At 36.5% G+C, this 22,750-nt stretch overlaps 1 protein-coding gene across 6 annotated transcripts in view; it reads right to left on the minus strand.

The window, feature by feature from the left end:
* Positions 1-6,429: 6,429 nt before the first annotated feature.
* Positions 6,430-22,750, minus strand: part of LOC126483602 (homeotic protein spalt-major-like) — a 566,362-nt gene continuing 550,041 nt past the window's right edge. For 4 of the 6 annotated variants that reach the window (XM_050106635.1, XM_050106637.1, XM_050106634.1 and 1 more), the window contains 5 exons: positions 21,998-22,219; positions 20,836-21,082; positions 20,068-20,213; positions 9,520-9,693; positions 6,430-8,368 (listed from right to left, as the gene is read on the minus strand). In XM_050106635.1, the coding sequence (XP_049962592.1) occupies positions 7,970-8,368; positions 9,520-9,693; positions 20,068-20,213; positions 20,836-21,082; positions 21,998-22,219 (1,188 nt within the window). In that variant the 3' untranslated portion in view covers positions 6,430-7,969. The remainder of the gene's footprint in view (positions 8,369-9,519; positions 9,694-20,067; positions 20,214-20,835; positions 21,083-21,997; positions 22,220-22,750) is intronic. The other 2 variants (XM_050106636.1, XM_050106638.1) reach the window with 2 other exon arrangements.

A 22,750-nucleotide genomic window follows, 5' to 3' on the forward strand; every position in this document is an offset into this window, starting at 1 on the left:
ACCTTCTTTTCTTTACCACGATGTTGTAATTAAGACCTGTTCATGTAGGATAGCATGGAACAGTAGTATACATACGATGACAAAACAAATGCACAGATAATTGACACAGGTGGTATTTTTGGTGGAAAAACACATGTTAGGCATGTCACAAGAACAGGAAGAAGTGGATAGGAATGGTAACCATTCTCTAAGTGAATGCAAGTGTGATGTGCTAACATGTAAGTGAGAAAACAGAGATAGTTTGGTAAGCAAATTATCTGGCTGCCGTAGCTGAGCATGTTGTTATTTCCGGAGAGAGAGAGACCACTAATGGAGTAGTCAACAGATGAGGAGCGAAAGTAATATAGAAAACCCAAGTTACCTCTGAAGAGAGAGTGCTAGTGAATAAGTGATTTGAAAATGCAATAAAAAGGCTACAATTGTTAATATATTATACATCTTAATGTGAAATTGAATAATTGATGAGTCATTAAGTAGATTTATCTTGTCTTGTAAGAACTGTAATGATTATTTAACAGAGACTAAGAGCAAATATAGAAGTAATTTCAACAAAACTTGTGAAGCTACCTGCTACTGTATATATTGCTAGTTTTTCAACTGATGGCCTCAGATGTTAAGTCACATAGTGCTCAGAGCCATTTGAGCTAGTTTTTCCCAAAAGAAATGAAAATTAAGTTAGTTCACAATAGATTTCATGCAGCAATCTTTTGTGAGTATTGGCTGAAAGGAGCGAAAATAGTAATTAAAAAATAATAGATATGAGAAAGTGAAGACTACCTGGAGAAATATACAGGAAGGTTGTTAGTAGCAAATAAGGTAATAAATGTATGAAGAATGCTGTGAGAGCAGGCTTTTATATTTTGATATAGGTAATTTATAGCATTGCAAGAAGCACAGATGGAAGTTATAAAAGAAGAAGTCAGGAAACATCTGGTGGAGTAACCAGGTAGAGTTGATATGTTATGGAAATATTTCATCTTTGGGAGGTGTAAATATAAGGTTATGGGCTGTGCATGCTGTTCTAGATTTAAGATGGATATGCTCAATTTTGTGTGTTTACTGGAGAGGTAAAGGGTAGGCAGATCCTTGGAAGGGAAGGGCTATGCCTAGGTCGATTAATCCACAGAAGGAATGACCTGAAGCAATTTTTTTATGTAGAGGGGTGAACAGAGGGATACTCGCATCGAAACAGCCTGTACAGAGGTAGGAAGCTCTACAGTGACTGTTAGTCACATTGTTGGAATGTTTGCCAAAATAGTTAAAGGCTAATAGACTTACCAGGACACAGACAATTCTTTGCCTTCACACTTCTGTATGTGGTTGACTTACCACAGATCTGAGACTTGAAATTATGTAAGGTCAGCACATAAATCATAAACATATTTGAATAAACCAGAGTAACCTATGCTCTTGTAATCAATAATTTAATAGCAAAAAAGAAAGGCAGTTATATTGCAGTAACTGTGATGCAATCTAATTAAACAATTCAACTATTTCTCATATTCTTCTCTATGAAAGGGAAACACAGTAGATACCAATCCCATACAAAAGGAGCAATAAATGTAAAAACAGGATAATCATAGGATGTATATAATGAAGGAATGATTGGTCAGACATATACAAATATTTTTAATGAAGTATGTTAAGTAAAACTCTATCCTTTGTCTTTGTATTTGATGGAGATTGATTTTCGAAAATAAAATTGGATTTTGTCTTAATAGACTTTAAGTGCAGAAAATAGTGACAATTGATATAATGTAAAATCCTATTGTTATTTAAAGAATAATTTTTTAATGTTCTGTGATGTTGCAATTAGTTAACTAAGTTGGTTTATCACAACATCTTTCGTCTCATTGGGGGGCATTTGTGTTGTAACATGAGTTTCAATGGAATAATATTTTTGAGTTTTATCCTCTTAGCCCAGTGAAAGATCTTCTTGGAAACTGAAAATTTATTTTAGGTGATTGTGGCATGTGGAACATCCCACTGTGTGCACCCTCATTTGACGTATGTGCAGGTGGATGCAAAAGGAAGTCACCTTCGCATATCGGCAAGACACAATAGCAAATGTGCATCTCCACCAGCTATGGAGGCCTGCTGCAAGAATGTAAATGATGGAACCACTGGAAAATTGTGCTGAGGATTGTCATTTGGTCTCCAATGTTGAAGTATTACACATACATATTACAATTTATTGTGAGCTACAAGTTATGAGCAATCTGCATCACCCGCAATTGTGAATGTAAATGTACAGTGGAAGTGTTGCTGATGCAATACAGAGTAGTTATCACAAACCTTACTGCATAATTTCAGTAGCTTAAATAAATCCGAGCTTTCTTTCAACATCTGCCTAATCTGCAGAAGGAGAAGTCATATAGCTCATTTTAATGGCACTGCGTGGAAGATCAACTCGAGCAATAAACTTCAAGAATGGCAACTGAAAATTATTTGTAAGGTAAAATTGGCAAGCACATGCAACCAAGTGACAGATCGTACATAGAGTTCAGCTCAACAACACCTGTAGTGTATTATTATTATTATTATTATTATTATTATTATTATTATTATTACTATGGGGGCCATTCAGTAAATAATGCAACACATTTTTTCTATGTTTCAATTGAAAAATTCAGAATTTGTGGGATGTCACAGAATATTCCTGCTTCAGCCCCTATAGTTTCATGAAGTTCTGATTGGTGGTAGAGCTTTACGTAGCCTTCAAAATGCTGTCTATGATGGAGATGTGTTCCAAGCAGAGAGCTGTCATTGAGTTTCTTTTGGTGGAAAACCGGAACATTGGAGATATTCATAGTTGCTCGCAGAATGTTTACAGAGACCTGGCAGTGATCAAAAGCATGGTGAGTCATTGGGTGAGATGTCTGTCATCATCACTGCAAGGTTGCGCAGACTTGTCAGACCTCCTGTGTGCTGGCTGACTACACACAGCTGTGATTCATGCAATGCTGGAACATTTGGACACTCATTTGAGGTGAACGACAGAAACAACAATCAAACACCTCGCTGCACAACTGGGTAATTCTGTTGGTAGTGTTGACACACTTGTTCACCTGTTAGGGCACTCAAAGGCCTGTGCTCACTGGATTCCTCACTGCCTCACAGAAGACCATAAGGTGCAATGAAGGTCCATCTGTGCAGAGTTGCTTGCACGTAACAAGGCTGACTGTTACAATTTTTTGTCGAACATAATCACAAGTGATGATACATAGGTTCATCACTTTCAACTGAAGAAAAAAAAAAACTCTGCAGTGTGCCACACCACACCACCTCTGAAGAAAAAGTTCAAATCTGCAGTCTCAGCCAGTAAAGTCATGGACACAGTTTTCTGGGACTCTAAAGGGGTTATTCCGTTTAATGTCCTCCTCTATGGTGCAGCAATCAACTCTGAAGTTTGTAGAACAAAAGCAAACTGGTGCTTTTCATTTATTATTAACTCTGAAGTGTATTTATGCTACTCTCAGGGAACTGAAGAAATGACTTCAACGTGTTCATCGCCACAAAAATACAATGACATTCTCCCTCTCCATAACAGTGCAAGTTCTCACATAAGTCTGTGCACCTGAGAGGAGCTCACAAAACTTCACTGGACTGTTCTTCCCCATCCACCCTACAGCCCAGATCTCACACATTCTGACTTCCATTTGTTTGCCCTAGTGAAAGATCATGCCGCAGGAACCTGTACACAGATAATGGGGAGGTTATTGATGCATCAAGATGTTGGCTTTGACGTTGACCAGTAGAGTGGTACTGTGAGGCCATACAGGCCCTCCCGATTAGATGGCATAAATCAGTCGCATTGAGTGGAGATTATGTTGAAAAATAGAATTTTGTAGCCAGAAGAGAGGAGGAGGAGGAGATTAGTGTTTAACATCCTGTTGACAACGAGGTCATTACAGACAGAGCACAAGCTCAGATTAGGGAAGGATGGAGAAGGAAAGTGACCATGCCCTTTCAAAGGAACCATCCCAGCATTTGCCTCAAGTAATTTAGGGAAATCACGTAAAATGTAAATCAGTATGGCTGGACGTGGGTTTGAACCATCATCCTCCGAAATGCAAGTCTAATGTGCTAACCACTGTGCTACCTCACTCGGTGTAGCCAAAAGAGTGTGTAATAATATAGTGTATTGGAGTTCTGAAAAAATCAAACCTGCTTTCAGAAAAAAAGCGTTGCATTACTTATTGAAGGCCCCTAGTATCATCCAGACAGCCAGAACAACGGCACAAAAATCTCCACATGCAATATATTGGCAGACCTACAAAATAGTTGTATAATTGAATTTATCTCATACATACCTGCTTTTTTGGTATAAAAAATGCAGTAGGCCCATTCAAAAGCATAAATTCACTGTCTTCATGTCAGAAAGTAATGAAGTTGCAAACATTTGTTTAGGTGGAAAGAAAATACAAATATCTTTAATGAGTTAACAGTTGTTTAAAGTGAAAAAGTTAGGTGTCTCACTGCAAGTGTAGACTTTGAACTGAAATGATGAGTCACTATCTATTGCTTGGCTAAAATTAACACTTGTATATGCTTTTTTATGATGATGAGTGTCATCAGGAATAGTATTTCTGTTTTCTCTGTCTTCATGAAATTAAGTCAAACTATTTGCATTAAGAAAATAAATAGCTCCCATGATTTTATGTGATAGTATTCATATCCTTGTGAACTTGAACATTCGTACAGGTATTTCACCCTGTACTTCCTGCTCACAGTTTTGCACAAGAGAAGTGTGACTACAGACAGAAATTCACTTGCAAAGAACTACACTGAATGAAAAACGCAGTTCATTTTATCAATAGTAAAAGACTCAAATGATAATGGGAATTCCAGCATGGAAATAAGATTGTTAAAAGCTATATTTCAGTGATGCATATCTTTTATATTTCATACCTGTACCTAAATCTAAAGTAGCTCAGTCTTGTACTTCATATAGTTCATTACAGGTGAGTGCCTTCTAGCTAGAAAAATGTAATGTTGTAACACCCTGTAAAGAAAATCTTTTAAAGAGATTTTTTGTGACCTCACACTCCTAATGCATAGAAGTAGACATTTCAGCAATGGTTTTCTGAAGTTTCCTTGATGCATTTGACCTGGTTGGAGTCATGGCAGCTTGCACATATCTGGCTGTCGAAATCTAGTTCTCAAAAACTGAACTGCCTGCAAGGCTATAGAAATGAAAACATGCCATCAGTATTAGCATGAGCTCCCTAACAGATTAAAACAGTGTGCATAACTGATGGTTGAGCTCACATCTTTTTCTTTCAAGGCAACAGTCCATCCACTGACCCCTGCAAACATATCTTTGATCCCTCACACAGCTTTGGTCTGCCAAAGGGAAAGCGCTTGTTCTGCAGTTCCTAACTTCATATAAGCTCTTCCATGATGCAGCAGGACTAGAACTTCTGTGAGGGGCAAACTCTACTGAAGGTTGGTTGGTTGGTTGACTCGGGGGAGGGGACCAAACAGTGAGATCATTGGTCCCATTGTATTAGGGAAGGATGGGGGAAGAAGTCCGCCATGCCCTTTCAAAGGAACCATCTCAGCATTTGCCTGAAGTGATTCAGGGAAATCACAGAAAACCTAAACTAGGATGGCTGGACATGGTTTGAACTGACATCCTCTACTGAATCTAATGTTGATGTCTGTGTTTGAGACTTTCACTAGTTAAGCTAAGTACCCAATGATGTTGAGCCATATGGCACTGAAACTTTATTTCATATCATGACATGGGAACTAGAGATAAAACTTCAGTAGAGGTCTCATCATAAGTAATTTCTATGCTGAAGAATATAGCATATTTCCATGTGATAACAACAGTATTGAGCCACGAACACACTATATGTAAGGAGCTTATGTGAAAACTTCAGAAGTAACTATTGTTCTATTTTTAAGCTTCGTGTCTTGTATCTCTTTTTGAAGTACAAATTACATATGAAAGGTTAAGGACTGAAACCTTTCTCCATTAATTTCAGTAGCCACGAGGGAAAAAAATATCAAGTATTCTCTTTTATAGCCCAGTATTGTGCACCTATACAGAAACATTGCATTAATATTTCAGTTTGCAAGAGAAAATGTGACGGGGAAACTAGGGACGAAAATGTAGCTGATAGTAGTGATTCACAATTAACATTTGTGCTGGAGTTAAATCCCCAATAATCAGAGTAAAAGTAAAAAAAGAACAACATTGTCCCAATACTTGGTAAATTTCATGGCACTTGTTTTGCCCAGTCACTTCCTCTGTGAATTAAATGTTTTACTTAATAACACTGAATAGTGAGCTTCACTACGTGTTGTTACAATTTAATACTATTTCCCTGTGATGCTTGACAGTTTTACTGGGACATTTTGTCACATGGAACAATATGAAACATGTTTATGACTACAAATTTAAATGCATTCCAACAAATATTTAATAATTGCAAGAAATCTTTTGTAATGAAAATTCTGTAGCACAGTCTGCGATGTGCAGTGATACAAAACAAAACTCAACAAATAGTGAATGAGCAATGGTTTTCTATTGCAGACATCGGAAGTTGGGAAATACTTAATTAAGACTCTCACAGTAAACACTGATACTATTAAACTTGCACTATACACATTTTTACATAATTTTTGATGGTGTACAAATAGCTCCCCTTGCTCCCAGTTGCTTCACTAACATGACAAACAAATACAATCTTTTGTTCTTTTACACAGCTGAAAGTGGGAGGTTGACAGGAAAAGCTTAACTTCAATTTCATTTTCATTGTATGCATTTCAAGTATGTACAGTAACAAATAAAAGAAAAGAGTTTAGGTAACAATGGTAAAACTCAATATCTTTATACCATCTTGACAACATACACTTAACAGCAATTGTATGTAATTGAATAACACCAAGTACACAGTACAGTAGCAAATTTATATATAGAGTTCACACATCACCAATGTTGAGTGAATGTTTGAAACAGTCCATAAACATTAATTAAATAAATTATTGGCTGGAGACACTGAAGCGTCAGTTCCAGTTCATGATGGTGTATCACTGAAAGCACACTTGGTGGTAACACTTGCGGTAATGCTGTTACGGCCATTAATAAGTACAACTGTCACAAATTAAGTACAGCTAATTGAAACATGACTGCCACAGGTGTAACCCACATGCATTGCACTTCAAAACCTCTTCTGCAGTTGCCATATCACAGCTAAAAATTAAACAAATACAAGGGGATGTGAGATTGGCTACACCCCCAAATTGCCTCAGCCCGATAGTAGCGCACATGTGTTGCTGCCAGAGTCAAGTATGAGCAGCAACATGCCCCTCTCCCTCTTGGTATGAAAGTGGTACATTGGTTCTTTTATTATTTGAAACAAATTTTTCATCTATAAATAGAGTAGATAATCTGTAACAACCTAATTTTCATTTTCATGTTTCTTGATTTTTTTCTATTCTTACATATACATATGCATATATAACTATGGTAATAATATAGATCCGTACAGAAAGTTTTACTTGTTATTGAATAGCTTTGTTTGATATTTATAATTTGCATGTTTTATATTATATAATTCAAGTTCACACATATGACTCTTTTGATGTCACATCTCTATTTAGTACCTTGTTCTTAATAGTGTAGACTAGTTTTATAATAGGAACATTACAGCCGCAGTGGTACATTCAGCTAGCATGGAATTAGCCACGATGAAAAATATTCACAAAACCACAAATTCTATTCACTCTTATTCTTCTACCTGTACATCAATGAATAAATAGTTGATTGTTACAGTTAATGGATGAGATATGTAAACTGATGTACATGGGTCCTCATACATACTCACGCGAGTGCACACGCACATGCCCACACACACACACAACCCCACACGTGTACACACACACACACACACACACACACACACACACACACACACACACACACACAAACACACACACAGTCTTGTTACTCAAGGTCCTATGCAGCTAGTCCTTCTCCCCTTGGTGGGGGTTGTGTGTGAGGATTCACATGTCCTGCCGGCGTAGGCGACACTTCCATAGGTTCATCACTGTGACTTGCTGAGGGTTTTCTCTCATAGTGAACATCCCAAACTGCTCTGTCAGAAATGGAGAGGTCACCAGTGATTCGCGGTGGTGAGCCATGGTGACTGCTGCCAAGAGAAAGAGGCGGCGGTGAAGACACTGATGAGGGAGGTTTGTCTGAGAGTGGTGAGCCTGACTGTGAGCGTGCAATATCAGGCATTAGAGGTTTGTCTGAAGGGTAGCCCCCAAAACCAAGCAGGCTTGCATATTTGTTGCCAGGGGGACTGAGACCACTGTTGCTGTTCACACTCTGAATTACAGAGATCTCGTTCAGCTGGAAAACATTGAACATGCATTTCAGTCATTTCAAGATTTGTCTTGTCAAAGCAAAACACAAAATCCTATGATATCTTATTTAATAAGTATCAAATTAAACTGTCAAAAGGGAGGATAATTCTGTGTAACTGTAGGTTTTGAATTATGATAAACATAATAAAAATCATTATTGTGTAGTACTTCTCTCTCTCTCTCTCTCTCTCTCTCTCTCTCTCTCTCTCTCTCTCTCACACTCACACACACACACACACACACACACACACACACACACACACACACACACACACGTCAGCAAAACTTAAAATAAATGTTTTAGTTTGCCAGTATTTATATTTGCTTCTCATTGTTGCCAAGCAGACATGCAACATCCTATACACAAATTCTCAAATATATGTTGTAATATTTCTCACAAATTTCTATCAGCACTTGATACATTGTGTCAACATTGCCACAGCAATATTGTTGCTGTATGACTGATGTTTATATTAAGGGTCAGAGAACTAGTGAACAAAAAAGTCAACCTTGGCTGTATAATGACAGTAAGGTATAACTAGTATTGCTAATAATCAAAATTATTAAGAAGAGAACAAGAATGATGTGTGGAATGAAGTTGCCAGTCAGTACAGAAGAAAGGAGAATTTTAAAAAAACTTGAGAGTAATACATAAACAGGCTAAGAAAATATTCTCATGTACAGAAAAAATAATGTGGTTCTCAACAGATATGCCTGCATGATTGTATTCACTGTCATCTTACCATGTATCGTGGCACCATATTTAAGTGACTTGAGCTAAACATCTCTGTGTAAATATATTTTCTGTTGAATTCTATTAAACTGTTCAGACAAGAAGGAAGAGAAGCTTCAGATTATAATATTACAGTTCTTATTAATATGACAATACTGAAAAATTCATAATTTCAAGCTTAAACTTGAAAGTAGAACAATTATATGAAGGTATGTAGTTCAGAGGATGGGTTGGTGTTAATTTTTCATATTGAGTATAAAAATAACAAAACAAAAAATAAAGAGATTGATGCAACACTGCAGGTATTCTCAGACAGAAACTTTGATACAGACAAGTGACATTGTGTGTACATTAATGGTATTGTGAAGTGATGTGCGAATATTCATATTATTCAAGATACTTACTTTCTGTTGCATTCCATTAAGGAATGGAGTTGGAAGATACGGATAGAAAAGATCCGGCCTCCGTTGAAGAAATTCTGAGTCTTTGGGAGTCATTGGGATGGGAGGCAGATCCAGGGACATGCGACGTCCTCGTCGGGATGCTCCATTGCTCCACATGTGTGTTCCCATGTGGACCTTTGAAATTAAAGATACACTTTAAGATTAAGAAGAGAGAGATGCCATGCAAAATATCATAATACAACTTTTCTATTTACTAACAAAAGCAAATTGTTTTTTCTTTGAGTACCGTTTTCAGTTGCAGCATTAATTGCATTTAACATTGTCCCTCATTTGTTCCTGACTTTTAATGAAATTATCTAATTGGGTGGATAAAAAAATCTACTCACCAAGCAGCGGCAGAACGCACACATAAAAGACTGTTGTGATTGGCAAGCTTTTGAAGTCAGTGGCTCCTTCTTCAGGCAGAAGGGGTGAAGGGGAAGGAAGAAGGGTGGAGGAAAAGGATTGGAGAGGTCTAGAAAAAGGAGTAGGTTTCGGCAAAGTCACCCAGAACTACGGTTCAGGGGAGACTTATCATATGGGATGAAAAGGAAAGACTGATTGTTGGGGGCTGTATGGACAAGATTTGAAAACCCGAGAGCTTAAAGGTGGAAGACAGGGTAATATGCAAGACAGAGATTACTACTAAAATACCGTGCATGAGTTAATAAGAGTGAAAAGCTAAGTGCATTGTATGTAACAGAGTTGGGAGGGGGATGGTGAAAATTAGACAGGAAAGACAATGAAAGATGTAGAAAACTAAAACGGAGTGAAGCAAAGAGTAGTTACAGTGAAGAAAATCTGAGACAGAATAAATTAACATAAATTAAGGCCATTTGGGTGGCATGAATCAAGGGTGTGTTGTTGTGCTAGTTCCCATCTGCAGAGTTTTGAGAAACTGGCATCTGGGGGAAGAATCCACATGGCATGTGTGGTAAAACAGGCGCCAAGGTCACGGATGTCATGTTGTAGAGCATGCTCTGGAAGAGGATATTGTGAGTTGCCAGTATACACCCTGTGCCTATGCCCATTCATCCTAATTGATAATTTGGTGGTAGTCATGCCGCTGTATAAGGCTGAACAGTGTTTACATAATAGCTGGTATATGACATGTCGTTTCGCAGGCAGTTCTCCCTTTGATAGTATATGTTTTCCCAGTTATTATAGATGGTGGTAGGAGGATGCATAGGGCACATCTTGCATCGGGGATGGACACAGGAGTAGGAGACATAGGATAGGGAGATGAGTGCAGAAGGAGCACAGGGTGTGACAAGAATATTGTAGAGATTGGGAGGGTGACGGAAAGCTATTCTAGGTGTGGCGGGCAAAATTTGTGACCTCAGCGCCTGTTTTACCACACACACCATCTAGATTCTTCACCCAGACACCAGTTTCTCAGAACTCTGCAGGTTGGAACTAGCACTACAACATGTCCTTGGTTCTCACCACCAAACTGACCTTAATTTATGGTAATTTCTCCCGTCTCAGCTTTTCTTAACTGTAACTACTCTTTGCTTCACTCCATTTTAGTTTTATACGTATTTCATTGTCTTTCCCATCTAATTTTCATTATCCCCCTCCCACCTCTGTTACAAACAATGCACTTAGCTTTTCACTCTTATTAACTCGTGCACAATGTTTTAGAAGTAATCTCTGTCTTGCATATTACCCTGTCTTCCACCTTTAAGCTCTCAGGTTTTCAAATCTTGTCCAATGCAGTCCCCAACAATAAGTCTTTCCTTCTCATCCCATAGGTAAGTCTCCCCTGACCCATAGTTCTGAGTGACTTTCCCAAAACCTACCCCTTTCCCTAGACCTCTGCAGTCCTTTTCCTTCATCCTTCTTCCTTCCCCTTCAACCCTTCTGCCTGAAGAAGGAGCCACTGGCTCTGAAAGCTTACCATTCACAACATTCTTTTATGCATGTGTTCTGCCACTGCTTGGTGAGTAGATATTTTATCTATTCAATTAAATAATTTTATCAATAATTGATTGTTTTTCTTGTGACATTTGATGAAAGTTTTTTGTGCTTTTAATTTTTAATTTAATAAGTACTGATTTTGTACTAATTTCTTTGGTTTTATCATGTCCATATCTCAAAATATGAAATAAAAATAGATTCTCTCAAGCCACATGCTCAATTTCAGAAGCCAGACACAGAGTTTCATAATTTGTGTCAGTCTTATTCCTTTATTGTACTATATTTTGCTCCTAATAGCCTTACAGTACTTAACAATCATGCAAGGCCTTTAGTTAGTGCATAGTTCTTCTGATGGATATTTTCAGAAAACTGAATTACCTTTTGAAATACCAGTGTCAAACCAATGAAAGCTCACATAAAATTTGCAGCATTGTCATTCCTCCACCTTCTGAACATAATCAGAAAACAGGTTAGGATAGGCACTTCTTTGGATACCTGGTTGAATGGGGACAAGAGGTACAGCCTGTTGCAAGGATGCATTAAAAAAAAAAAAAAAGGAAAAGTCCAACTAGAAGAAAAGTTCTCTTCCATTATTTCTGACAAGTGGTTCAAACTACCGAAAAGTAAATACATCATCCAGTGCTGTCACACTGTTTACCAACAACACCACGTAATGAGCGTATTGTTCTGTGTTGCTCTGGTAATGAAAGACTGGAGCACATTTTATGAGCCAATGACAAATGTAAGACGAACGGAAGCTGCAGAATTTCAATTATCATACCATAGAAATGTAGATATTTTGTTCTGAAATGTTGGGTAATGATAAAATTACAAATTGATGATTTTTATAGTGCTGATTCATAATTCTTATTTAATGTTGTCATTATGTGCACTGGTGAAGTATATACCTTTTACATGTATTTTATGACAGGTTGAGATGTACAGTGGTGTTATGGAAAAATGTGATTGGAAACAAAATAGGAGATAATTGTGTTTTTATTACAAACTTCAGTGTAGCATCAGAAGGGAAAGAAATATGACATGGAAAAGGAAGCAGTACTTATTAAGGTTTCTTCCCAATCAATTCACACATGGAGTGCAGAATGAATGACTGCTTAAATCTTTCCGTGCACACTGTAATTAGTTTAATCTTGCCTTTACTACCTCCATGGGAACAATACACAAGAGGATTGTAGTATATTCTTAGCTTCCTCACATAAAGCTGGTTCTTGGAGTTTTGCAAGTAGGCTTGCATGGGATAATTTGTATTCATCATCATATATCTCCAAATTCAGATTTTTCAGCATCTTACTGATGCTCTCCCATGGTTTAAACAAACCTGTGACCTTTAATGCTGCCCTTCAATTTGAGTACTTTGAGAAGACCTTTACTTTTTGCAAATACTCTTAACTGCAAGTGTCCAGCATACAGCATGCAGTTCTGTACATTTCTATCATGCTCATTATGAAACAATTTTGTTTGTAATAAGAGGGAGATTTTGTTTCAGCCATTCTCGTTGTTCCTCACCAATCATGAGAATGGTTGCAGACCACACATAAATCCTATGCTTACAATGGGTATTTTAAAGCAGCCTATCCTTTTATATCCACAACAGAGAAACATAGGATTTGTAGTCCACATAAGTCTTGGTCATTTTGCGTGTGTATTCATTTGAAACATGAACAAATATTTTCAATACCATTTTAAAGACTGTTAACAGACTATAAAAATCTTGTATGGTATGTTGTTATATTGATAATCTGGCTCCATGTTTCACCTTTGTCATTGCAGCTTGGGAGGTATGGACTATCTTTGAGTTGTTATTTCCTTTTGTCTGTATATGAAATGTAATACTTTTCTGTGAATACACAAATTATGAACAGTGTAATTGTAGTATGTATTTACCATCATATACCACACTCTACTTACTGGTTATGGACCCAGGACAGTTAATTTGTGCAGTGAACTAAGTTTGCTATGCTGGTAGGAATATAAATAACTGAACAAGTGTTTTGGGTTATGAGACCATGTTGTGAGTGATACTTGTTACGATTCGTGTTTTGTCAAACTCAAGGATGCTTGAACTCTTATGTAGTTTTTTGGAAGAAATCAGTTACATGATGTAGTGCATACGAATTCATGTTTCTACAAATGCCTTCACCAAAACACTATTCCAGTGGTAAACAAACTAAGGAGCAGGGTGATTACAACACATGGGAGTTTGGAATGAAACTAATTCTAATGCATGAAAAATTATTGGACTATGCCGTAGGTGCAAGTGCAGCTACAAATGCAGAGAAGGTTACAGATGTGTGGATATTTATTCTTTTGCATATGGACAAATTTCTGAGTGCACATATGGAAAACACAACATAGCAAAGAAAGCTTGAGACACTCTGGAAAGCCTACTTGTAGGTAAGTTAAAACTAAGTGGATGAATCTCAGAGGCAGCCAACAAACTGCAGAACATGGGCAAACTGTTTGATGATGGACTAACTGCACTCATTATGCTAATATGTTTACCAAAAGCTTTTCTGCCTTACTGGATGGGTGTAGAGTCAAGTAGAACAGATGAAAATTTCACATCAGAAAACATGGAAGTGTGGAATACCTCATGATAGACAAATGTGTTGGTGATAGTGCTTTCTTCACAAAACATTGTAAGCAATGACGGCAGGATTTATCCAAAGGCAGACAAGAAAAGAAGAAAAGGTTTCATTTGCAGGAGGGGTGGTCACTTCTAGTCTGACTGTCCCCAGAAACAAGACTCATCAAAGAAGCATTCCAAGGGAGCAGACAAGTCATTATTTTGTGCACTTGGTACACTGGATTTCAACATGAGTGGGTGGTTACCAGAAAATTGCAAACAAAAAATTGTGAAGTGTGCTGTTGATGTTGAATAAGTAAGTGAAAAAAGGAGATTTTATTTGATTTTATTTTCTATTCACTAGATATACTGTATAGCCAATCAGGAAAGTTCTTGTCCTTGGTCCAGCCACTAATTTGTCATCAGTTTCTGTTGTGGTTAAGAAAGGCATAAATGTTTTCTTTGACACAGATGGATATAAGATGTTCAAAAAAGGCAAGCTATTTTATTCTGAATCAGAATCAAATGGCATATGTTGAACCTGTGTCATCAGGTGAGTATGCTCTAGCTATCACAGAATTTTAATAATATGGAACACTTACGGCACTGTTGAACTGGTCATGTTAAAGTTTACACTGGACTTACATTTACAGAGTAGAGGGAAGTTGGTGATCTGTAAGTATGAACCAGCTGACAAGTGAAATTCATGTGTGCTTGGCAATATGTCTAATTTTCCATTCCATAAGGGTGAAAGTCAACATGCAGCTGAGGTGCTTGGCTTGGTGCATGTGGAATTACGTGGTCTTGAGGAGTAAATGTCATGTGATATGGCTCAGTACATGTATGTACTAGTTGATTATGTCAGGTCATTCTGTTATTTTCATAAGCATAAAGATCAACATTTGATTTTTTCTGTGAGTTTAAAACATGATCAGAAACTAGTGTTGGTGGACAAAGCTGTTAGATCAGATAATGACAGTGTATTTGAGAACTCTATGTTCAATTCATTTCTCAGAGAAAATGGAATAGATCATTAGATAAGTGTGCCCTATAGTCTAGAACAAACTGGTGTAGTGCAAGGGACTAATACATCAGTTTATGAGATGGAATGGTGTATTTTATTTGAATCTGGTCAACCTAAGCAATATTGGGCAGAGGCATGCAGTACAGCAGCCTACATAAAGAACAGTGTTCCTCACAGAGCACTTAATGGTAAGACTTCACATGACTTACGGAAGGAAAAGGTACCTTCTCTGAGCCATTTGAAAGTGTTTTGTTGTCATACCCTTCTCCATATACCATCATCAAAATAGGCCTACAAGAAACTGAGATGCCAGATCTAAGGAACTTATCTTTCTAAGTTATGATGAAATGACTAAAGGTTACAGACTAATTGATCCCAGAACCCCAAGAAAATTGTGAAAGGCCAGAATGTTATTTTTCTGGAGATTAGTGCAGGATTTGACAGTACCAGGACACCAGCTGCAAAAGAAGATTACCATATGTTCTAAAATGAATAAACAGTATGCTGAACAAAGCAAGGCAGAAGAAGCAAGGCAGTGGAAGTCAGCAGTGCTGAAAGGGGCAGCTCCTCAAAAAAGAGGAGTTTGAAGAACTGCATGTAACTGGTTTTGTAGATTCAAATTTTGTAGTTTTATGTACTGACTTATCACAATATGGGAGTGTTTTTCTGTTGGGTAAAAATATAATTTCCTGTGAACGCAAGAAACTGAAGGATGTTGCTAGTGAATATGCAGCTTTAAATTCTAGAAGCAGCATATTTGAGGTGGCTGACAAGAGAATTATTAAACAGTAAGCATGAAAGCCCTGTTATCATTTTTCATGACAACCAGAGTTTATTAGGATGTTACAAAATCCTGTGTTGCATTTTAGATTGAAACACATTTGTGCTAAACGACATTTCATTAGATGATATGTAAAGAGGAATGAGATGCTACATGCAGTCAAAGGAAATGCCTGCTGATGTAATAACTTTCCTATTAGTTAGGGAGCAATGCATGTATGTTATTCTTAAGTTGAAAATGTTTTGTCAGGTTAAGTGGTAGTGTTGTTATGTTGCTAATCTGACTCCTTGTTTCTTCTGTGTCATTTCTGTCTATGAGGGGTGGTCTATCTTTGAATCATTGTTCCTTTTGTCTATGTGTGCATTGTAATAGGTTTCTATTAATACATGAATTATGGACAGTGTAATTGTTATTTATATTTACCATGAAAACCACACTCTGCTAACAGGAAAAAAAGCAAACCCAATCTTCATTCTGATTTAGCTACAGCCACACACAAGAAAAGTTCAGTTATGAAAGAAATCACTTTTTGTTAATGCAAAATGATTTTTGGTGCCTATGAGAGCTGCGTAAGGTGGCTGATCAAATTTGTCTTTAAATTCTTATTGATGTAATCATTAATTATATTACTTGTATTTGTGGGTCTTCTGCACATTAAATCAGTTATTTATGTATGCACATAACATGACTTATTAACTTGGCATCTGGAGAAATATAATGAACCCTTTAGCAGACACCATTATGTGTTAGCTGAAGGGTTCATTATATTTATTCAGATACCAAGTTAAAACATTTAAAAATTCTAGATCAAAATGAACTTTGAGAAACTACTTCCATTTTTCATTGTGAGTTTCACCATCACAACACTTGGTTTGAAAGGGATCATATTTTCCAGATGTAACAAAAAACTAACTAATTTCATATAATAGGAGAATGCAAATATTTTAAGTCACTGTTGACTTTAGAATCACATGTAGTTTATTAGGTTTTCTGTCTCCACTAAAGATGAGTTCTTACCATAACATTCTCCTAGTATCTTCATTACTTTCATTTTCTTTAGTCAGATTTCCATAGTTTCAAAAGGGAGAAACTTTGACTAGTGATTACTGACACCAGCACTTGGTGAGCACATGTTTTTGTTTGTTTGTACTCACAGATAGAAAAGTTAGTTATTGTTTATTTTATAGCAATGGGAGGTCATCCTTTAGAAGCATATTTACTTATTTATTTATTTGTCCAAATACATCTCTTTTTCAGTACATATATCGTACACAGGATATTGGACAGAAAACTTTTTTATCGATTGCTTTTTCAAACATCAAACATACATCATTTAAATTTTTATAACAAATTGGATCTATACAATTAATAAGTACAATTTTTTAAACAGTGTGTATTTATAACATATTTCTGCAATTAAAGAAACAAATTACATTTTTTCTTGCATGAGATACTGTGAGCTTGAACAGTAGCAGTTTTTCAGAAGGTAGGCTGTCACAGACTTTGTAGTTCACGAAGAGATTTTATGTTTCTTGGTAATGTGTCATATACTTTTGTTCCTGCCTGATATACACCTTTTTGACGTAATGATTAACATGTATGTCAGTGTCTGACCTGGTACTGTAATCGCGGACACTTTTGTTTCGAGGAAAAAGGTTTCCTTTTCTCAGTATACTTTTTTTGACATGCGTGACTACTTCCAGTATATAAATGCAGGGAAAGGGTAAGATCTTTAGATCTTTAAAGAAAGATTTACATGGTTTTCTGCCCCTTACTTGTTCCATTATTCTTATAATTGCGTTTTGTTTCCTGAAAACTGGCCTGGTGTACATTTCCCCAGAAAATGATATCGTACTTCAGTACTGAATGTACATGAGAAAAGTTTACAGCCCCAACTGTTTCTGCACTAGCATTGTTGCAAAGAATTCTTACTATGTAGCTCATTTTTGATAGTTTTGAATTTAGGGATGTGATTTGAGTGTTCCATTTAAGATTTTCCTGGATATGAATCCCAAGAAATTTAGTTTCAAATAGAGCACTAATGTTTTTGTTATCTACAAGTATTACAGGTTGTGCAGCATTTTTATTTTGATCTTTGTGGAAATTCACGAGTACTGTTTTTGGGGATTAACTATTACCCTGTTTCTGGTAAATCATTCTTTTGTAATATCTTTTGCAGATGCAGTAAGACTTTCTTCTTTATTTCCTTCAATCAGTAGACTGGTGTCATCTGCAAACAGTACTGGTTGAGAATCCCTAAAATGTGATGGGAAGTCATTAATGTGTACCAAAACAAGAAAGGGACCTATAGTAGAGCCTTGTTGAACACCATGACTTGGTCCACATGGTTCTGAAAGGTGTACCTGGAGTTCATTTCCTTCCAGGTATTTAATTTCAATTATTTGAAAGTGATATTCCAGATATGATTTAATCCACAGACCCAATACCATTCAAGCTTTCTCAGGAGCACAGAATGATCAATCACATCAAAAGCTTTTGTTAGGTCCAAAAATAAACCTGAGATTTTTCAGTGGTTGTCCACTGCATTTAAGACATGGTTTATCAGGTTGAAAGTGGCTGTTTCAGTTGATCACTGTGGTCTGAAGCCATGTTGACATCCAGAAATAATACTTTTCTTGTCGAAGAATGTAACTGGTTGTGAAAGGAACACTTTTGCAATAATTTTCGAAAACCCTGAAAGTATTGACACAGGCCTATAGTTACCCATACATTGCTGATCATCTATTTTATGTAGGGGTTCTACTTTTGCCATTTTCAGTTGCTGTTACTTTTATAATATAATCCGTAATATCATCAATACCAGTTGAATAATTACTCTTCAATGAACTAATGGTGTTTAGAAGCTCTGTTGGGCGTATTCGACTCAGGGACAAGGATATATTATTTATTTCAATAAATGAAAGTTCTTTTTCAACATTGTACTAGGTGGATTACCAGATTTTTCCTTCACTAATTTTCCAGCAACAATTGGATAATAAGAATTCAAGCTGTTTGCAACTGCCCAAGGGTCAGTGAAATTCTTGCCATTGTGTGACATCACAATATTTTTGTGAGTTTTCTTCTTCATAAGATCCTGCACAGCTTTCCACATGCACTTAGGTTTATTGGATGACTACATAATATATTTGTCATTTTTCTTAATTTTTGCCTCTTTTATGACATGTTTCAAAACTAACTTATGTTTTTTGAAATAACTAAGAAATTCTGGTCTGCTGTGTTTTTGAGTGCAGAAAAAGTTCCCACATCCTTTTACAACATACTCTAATGCCTGATGTAATTCAGTTTTTGAATCTATCTGTGCTCTGGAAATCACTTTCCTTTGTGGGAAAGCTATGTCAGCATTATGCTTGACAATGTTCAAAAAATTTGGACAGCACTCTTTCAAGAACGGTGATAAATTCACTATGTTTATTTCTGGTAACATCATTTGCACCTACACAAATTATGACAGTCTTTTGAGTCTAGGCAATAGCTCTGCAGGCTTCTAATTAAAAAATTGAAAATCCTCTGAATGTGGCACATGATGTGTATTATTGCATGGTAAATTTACCCATCTCAAAACAATGTAAGTTTTGTATAAATGTTACAATTTGCAGATTGTTTCATACACTGTCAGTCTTGTATGCTACTACACAAGCACATATAATATCACCCACTATGTTTGTCTGTATGTGAAGGCTCATCCCAGGAAATACTGGAAGTGTTTTGATATGGTTTTCACTAAGGGACTGTTGCATGAAAAAGGTTTGTGTGTATCATGTGGGCTTAGATACTTAGTGCTACCAGTGTGAAGCTGGGGCAGGTTGTGAGTATAAAATAAATATAATTTCTTATGGTTTTCATTCATTGTTGAGATCTGTTGTATTAAATCTAACTTAAAAAACTTAAGTACACAAGATGTACGATGTAGCCTGCTGCCATGGTATCAGAAAATTTGTTAGTAGATAAGCTGCAGTGTTACTAAAGCAAACAGTACAGTACTTTTCAAAGCAGAGCATGTATAAGGACATCCAAGTTAATCGAAAGCAGACCCAAATTGCTCATTTGTATCCAGCACTTTTTGCAATTTTTAAGAAAGAAGAAGGAGAGAAGAGGAATATATATATATATACATTTAGAATAGACTGAGGGACAGTAGTCTCCTCCTGAAAAATGTCATGTCAGACAGATAGTTACCTTAAGATTGCCTTTAGTGGTGAATGCTTTTTGACAGATTGTGCACCTGAAAGGCTTGTCGCCAGTATGGGTGCGCATGTGTATCTGCAGTGCTGACGAGGATGAGAAGTTCTTATTGCAAACATGGCACAAGTGTTTTGGTAAGCCTGCAAACACACACACACATCACACCTTTAATCACAGACAAAGGCTGGCTTAGGAGCCTACTGCCCCTCTTTTTGTGACAGTTGTTATTGACAAGCAATCCAAGTTACAAAAGCAACAGGTTACAGTGTGATCCTGATTTCACATTAAATGATGAAGTTAATGGGTATTGTTGAATGTGACTGAAATGCACCAAATAAAAGTACTAAAAAATACATAAGAAAAGTTAAGCAGACACATGAGCTAATGTTGGAAAGTTTGTTTTGAATGTTCTGTACTCATTTTGTCAAGCACACAGACACACTAAACAAAATCTGTTACTATTGTTAGTGTTTTGTGTTGCAAATAAAGTCTTTTCCACACTAAAAAAAGGAGATATGTAAAATCAGGCTCCACTATTTTTTATCAACTTAGAATAGGTTGAAGGCATTGAGTCCCAAAATATATTTCAAGGAAAGATTTGGAAGTATGTCTCATGTTAATGTTAAATAACATTTCCGCAACAAGTAGGTGTTACTTGCAGGTATTTTAGTACAAGCTAAACACATAGCACATTAAGTAGCTACAAAATGTTTAGTTCCAGTACCATGTACTCTAATATAGCAGTTCTTTATTCAACTCTACCTGGCTGTCGCTTTGGAATTGGAAGCATAGTTTCTCCCTCTGGTGGAGATCGTTTTATGCCCAGATCAGACTTCACTGTTAGTTCCAGAGATGGTGGTGTAGCCATATTCTGTTCCTCCCCACTGGCCGGCTCTTCTTTCACTTGTGTCATGCCTGATGATGGTGGTGGCAGTGGAGGTTTACTTTCAAATAGATGGGAAGGCATATCACGGATTTTGTGGGTTAGCATGTGCTGCTTCATATTTCCCTGCACATGATCAAAATGTGGATTATTTAATAATGATTGAAGAAGAAAACAATTTATCAATGTCTATAACCTAAGTAATTAGTAGGCATTATGCATTACACAGTTACAAGTATTTGTATAAAACCTCCAAACCAATAACATTGAAGAAAGTTCTTTCAGGTAATGTTTATTGTTTACCTGGTCATATACCTCCTTAGTACTTGATCAATACACACTATTACAATATCAAAACTCTCATGTGAATTTTCCTGTCCTATGCTACAGTAATTCACAAAGTACCTGTGGCGGTGAAAGTCAACAAGAAACAAAATTTATGTCTATTATAAGGCAGCAGTCATAATGAAGCTAGTATTGCTGACTTGAGTTAGGTATGGGTAAGTGAGATGCTGCACAGCTTAGTATAGTTTATGCCTTTCGTTCCTAATATTGTGTATGTATTCTAGTATTTGCAATATATTATTTGTTTAAAAAATGTAAGGAAGAAACTGAAATGAATGATAATGAATCTGAAGTGAAACAGTACCCAGAAAAATAAACTATGGAGTTTTTGTGATTATGTTGTGTATGTGAAATTTTTTCAATATGTACAAATAATCTTCTACATTCAAAGTCAAGACTTATGTGAGTTTACAGTCTGTTTTAAACTGTATCACTGAGATATTGTGGTTTTATAAAACTCTACTATTATATTATAGTTCTTGCTGCTCCCTTACATAGCCTACAAAAATTAGTGGTCATTCATCTTACGGTTTACTTGATGAAATTTATTTCATTAATGATTATAATATGTACATTGCTCTACTACCAAATTTATGTAACAATACTATAATAAGTTAAAATATTTCTCAGTGAGACATGTCATAGAGACTATTAATTAAATATTGAAGTCATTGGTAAGAGGATAGAGACCCTTACCAACAAAGGGATCCAGTCAGCGGCGTATCCAGGGTTGCATAGCAGAGGGGGCAGCCTACCAGTATACTTCTTTCCACTTCTTTTTTTCCTATTTGCATCATTTCTCTTTGTCTGTGCCTTAGGTTTGTCATTGGCTCGACCCCCACTGTTGTCCCGCTGGATACGCCACTGACTCCCAAGGTCACAGATACAATCATGGATCGATTGTTTGTCAGTACTGTCCTGAAATTAATGGAAACAACACATTTTAGATTGAAAGTGTGCAGCGGGAGTCCTTGTGGCAGAATCTTTGCCATCATCTACACATACTTTCAAGCTCTAAATTGATTAAATTTCCATTTGTAATTGAACTATACAAAGATTCATGTATTATACCTGTGTTTTTCTTGTAAAGAATTCTATTGTCTGCTATGAATAGTGTATAATCAAAATTTATGTTTTGCAATAAACTAGAGTTTTCTATTTGTATGAATAACACAATATAAAGTAACTCAAAACAAAGAAGAGAGCAAGTACATATATCATGTTAGTGGCCTCGAATGTATACAAACTTGACATACTGTTCTGGTTCCAGTATGTACGTCACTACATTGCTTTCAATATAATTATCTTTCAGCATACGTTAAGGATCTAATAGATCTTCCTGGAGTTATGGTAAGGCAGAAGAACATACAGAAAAACAGATGACTGGACTGAATGCAAGTATCTGAAATGTTAAAATCGAATACTGGCTAATGAATCAAGATATGACGC

This window comes from Schistocerca serialis, chromosome 6 (genome assembly GCF_023864345.2).
Source record: "Schistocerca serialis cubense isolate TAMUIC-IGC-003099 chromosome 6, iqSchSeri2.2, whole genome shotgun sequence".
Lineage (NCBI taxonomy): Eukaryota > Metazoa > Arthropoda > Insecta > Orthoptera > Acrididae > Schistocerca > Schistocerca serialis.